This window comes from Acanthochromis polyacanthus, chromosome 10, assembly GCF_021347895.1.
Source record: "Acanthochromis polyacanthus isolate Apoly-LR-REF ecotype Palm Island chromosome 10, KAUST_Apoly_ChrSc, whole genome shotgun sequence".
NCBI lineage: Eukaryota > Metazoa > Chordata > Actinopteri > Pomacentridae > Acanthochromis > Acanthochromis polyacanthus.
Genome location: NC_067122.1, coordinates 12,055,877 through 12,059,384, shown reverse-complemented (window position 1 = coordinate 12,059,384; position 3,508 = coordinate 12,055,877). Strand labels below are relative to the sequence as shown.

General features: G+C 45.2%; 1 protein-coding gene across 1 annotated transcript; it reads right to left on the bottom strand.

The window, feature by feature from the left end:
• Window positions 1-592: 592 nt before the first annotated feature.
• Window positions 593-3,247, bottom strand: hs3st1 (heparan sulfate (glucosamine) 3-O-sulfotransferase 1). The gene is made up of 2 exons (XM_022199410.2): window positions 2,887-3,247; window positions 593-2,290 (listed from the first exon to the last, which is right to left on the bottom strand). Exon 2 carries the CDS (start codon window positions 2,151-2,153, stop codon window positions 1,236-1,238), a length of 918 nt encoding a protein of 305 aa, XP_022055102.2. The 5' UTR covers window positions 2,154-2,290; window positions 2,887-3,247; the 3' UTR covers window positions 593-1,235.
• Between the last annotated feature and the right edge of the window lie 261 nt (window positions 3,248-3,508).

Sequence of the window (3,508 nt, the reverse complement as noted above, 5' to 3'; positions counted from 1 at the left end):
CGATTTGAATAAATAATGCCTTGCCTCTCTTTAAAACTGAGTAAGAAGATCGCACCCTTGGGCATAAACAACTTCTCTTTTGATTTCTCATGCTTCAGATTGTGCACAAATCTGACTTTACCTATCTGCCCACTCTCTTATACTAATCCCAATTTATGATAGTAAAATTTATTCTCAGTGTGTAAATAAAGCCAGCCCTGAGAAGGGATACAACTATACACAGTTTGGAGCATGAGAAATATCAGACATTTTGTTTCTTTTAGATGCACTATTACCTAGTGTGGTGCACATTTGCTTGTGCAGACAAAGGGTGGCCAAACAGGAAATTCAACACTGTCGAGATCATAAATGATACAGTTGCGCCATTGCTTTGTGTGCATGTGACAGACAGCATGAGTAAAATGTTCAAAACGTCCTGTCCATGACAATTCATTCAGAAAACAGTGTGATCTGGTAAACAGACACATGCCAGTTAGTGGAAATCCTGACTTGAACCATCATTTTTTGCTCATTATGATACAAGAAAAACTACATAGCAGACAGATACGTAAAAATAAATAAACCATGAAGGGAAAAAAAGCATCAGACATGCTAAAAATAAAATACATCTTTATTATGGTATTAATTCTTCACTTAAAAAAACAAAATATTTACAGTACACTGTAATGATCAGCAATATATGATGTGCACACAGCGTTTATATAACGGACTCTTACATGAGGAAAAAACTCGAGTAACAACAAAAAAAAACCAAATACATATTCAGCATGGCGTCTGCCTGAAAGTGACTGAGAAAAATCATAGCAGCAGGTAAAGGTCCTTCAGAGCTCTAAATGCAGTTAGACGTTAATAATGCCATATTATATGAAGTGAGACGAGTAGGTATGACAATATTAAACCGCTCAGCACTTATCTTTATGTAACACATTAACTGGCACAGTCTCAATTCTGAATGTCATCATCAATGTCATAATAAGTCGTCTGCTTTGATCAGACGAGCCGAACAGCAGTGAGCATTTCTAACAGCACAGAAAGACGGTAAAATGTGTGTCATGAACTGCAGTCTGCCCTGATATTTGGCTCGGTCGTCCTCCTGTAACAAACATACGAGTACAAAAATAGATTAAATTTACATTAGCTTTGTCTCTTCATCTACACTGTTAGTGAGGAAAACAGGACAGCTGATGGAGGTCATCCCCAAGCAGCTCTACACCAAAACACCGCGACTCGAAGGCTCAATTCCAGTTGAATGTTCGACCCACCAGCTCAAAGAACTTCTTGTTGGGTTCGTGAAAGAACTGGTAGAGTTTCTGCAGGATGGCAGGAGCCACGTGAGGGTGAGCTCTGCCTTTAGAGTCGTGTAAACACCTCTCTCGCCCGTGGTCTCTCAAACAGTAGAATCCTTTAGTTTTATTGAAGTAAAAATTTGAAGCGTTTATCTGGGGTTCCAGCTTTAAGAACCTTTCCACCTTTTTCATCTCGGGGAAGGGGTCCCTGATCAACTCATCCCCGTCCACGACGTGAATGCTCTCCAGCGGGAAGTAATGCAGCCAGTTCTGCATGTGAACATAGTACAGGCTGCGATTGAGAGCCTTGTATCCCAGGTTGATCTCGCCATCCTTCACCAGCACAGACTCGATGGGCTGGTAGCGCTTGTGCTTCTGGAGACGGTTGTAAAAGACCTGGGTGTAGTCCGAGAGCACCCGCTCCGTGGGGTCTCTGAGGATGAGCAGCAGCTTGATGTCAGGGTTCATCTGGTGGATGCGTTTAGGGACTTTGCTGGAGGTGAAGTAGGCCGGCGTCTTCTCCACCGTCAGCTGGTCGGGGAAAGCGTACGGCATCTGGCTGAGATACCACGGCAAGCCCTTCTGAAAGTGACTCTCCCAGTCAAAGAAGTGCACCTCGTTCTGAGCGGCGGCCACGGCGCTGTGCAGGCTGAGCATCTCAATCAGTGCCCGCGTCCCCCCCTTCCTTACGCCGATGATGAGGATCTGAGGAAGCTGCTGGAGGGTCCCGTTGGGGTGGCTGGTGGTCCCGTTGTCAGTGGGCGATGCGGTGGGAGGTGAAGGTGGCCCCCCGTCAGCCATCGGCCTGGAGGGGATGGGGGGGGACTGCATTGCAAAAAGCAGCAGCCCGAGGAGTAAGGCTGCCATGAGGGAGGTCCTGACCCTGGAGGATTTCAGCCTGGCGAAAGCACCAAAACTGTATCCCACATTGAAATACCAGCTGCCTGAGGACAACGGTCCGACCGAAAAGCAAAAAAGCAGCTCCTCTCCGCCAGCAGCAGTCACTGCGAGGGAAGAAAACAGCTGTGATTAGACGATAGCTGGTGAACACTTGGCAGAGAGGCAAAAACATGACTGGATTCATCACAGCTTCATAACTCAAAGTCTGCAAGTTGAAGGAAGCCACATTTGCATCATTTATGACCAGTGAAGTGATTAAACTTTCAAGTCCACCCTGATGGAAGTACAAATAATAAACATGTTCAGGAGGAATATATGGCATCAGTTACTGGGTGCAGCCTTACTCTTTACTCCAACAATTTAGTTAATCTAACTATAACAACACAACATGCGCACAATGCACTGTGGCAGATTAGCTCGATGATAAAATGTAGATAAAATGAGTTTCATCTGGTGGATAATTGTAGTGGTTGACAATGGACAAAGATCTAATAAAATAAAGCCATGCTGTAAATATTTGCCTGCCGGTGTCAAATAATAAATCTGATTTTAGATGCTAATTGTCTGCAGGAGCTTAAACACTGCAAATAAACCCCTGGAATGTAAATCATAAATTGAAATCATCGTTTTGTGCACGTACAGTCCGACACCTCGCTTTCTCATCGACCACGAACCCCACCAAGTGCCGTGGATCTCTTACCTTTCTCACTATAATCGTCCACTCGACAAAGATCTCATGTCGTGCAGCTTGCTTCTCAGTGCTGAGCAGATATACGATCCACCTTTTAAAAAAAAATGTCTTCTCCGTGCGCGTAAAAACTTGCCTCCGACCGGAGCCACAACTTCACCGGAGCGCGTCCTGCGTGCGGTGAATCAGACCCACACCGTTCTCCCGGTTTTGAGTGCCAGCTGTTGGTGTGGAAGTGTACGCCTACATTACGCCTGCAGGACCACTCCCCCTTTTCTGACTCACGTTGATGAAATGCTGTGGTATTTGACGGAGATAACGCCGCTGGTATGCGCGACATGAGAGGAGAGGGAATAAAAAGGGGGACTGGAGCAGGTGTGGAACTTCGTGGCTAGAAATGTATCCAAAAAAAAGAAGCAAAACAAGACAAGATGTGCAGAATAAAACAACACCGTGTTGCAATTATGGCTCAAACTGCTCCGCTCCTGCTGGGACTTGGATTAGAGGAGTATTTACCAAAAAGCTCAACTTATTCAAATGGAGCAGTGTGAGATGTTCTGCTCGGTAAATTTGTTGCCCATAGAGAGTTTGCGCCTTTCTCAGGATTTGGATTGAAAAAAATCAAAAGAGGGCC

Coding starts and splice junctions, on each gene's coding strand:
- hs3st1 (XM_022199410.2), bottom strand. CDS start 2,153: ATGGCAGCCTTACTCCTCGGGCTGCTGCTTTTTGCAATGCAGTCCCCC.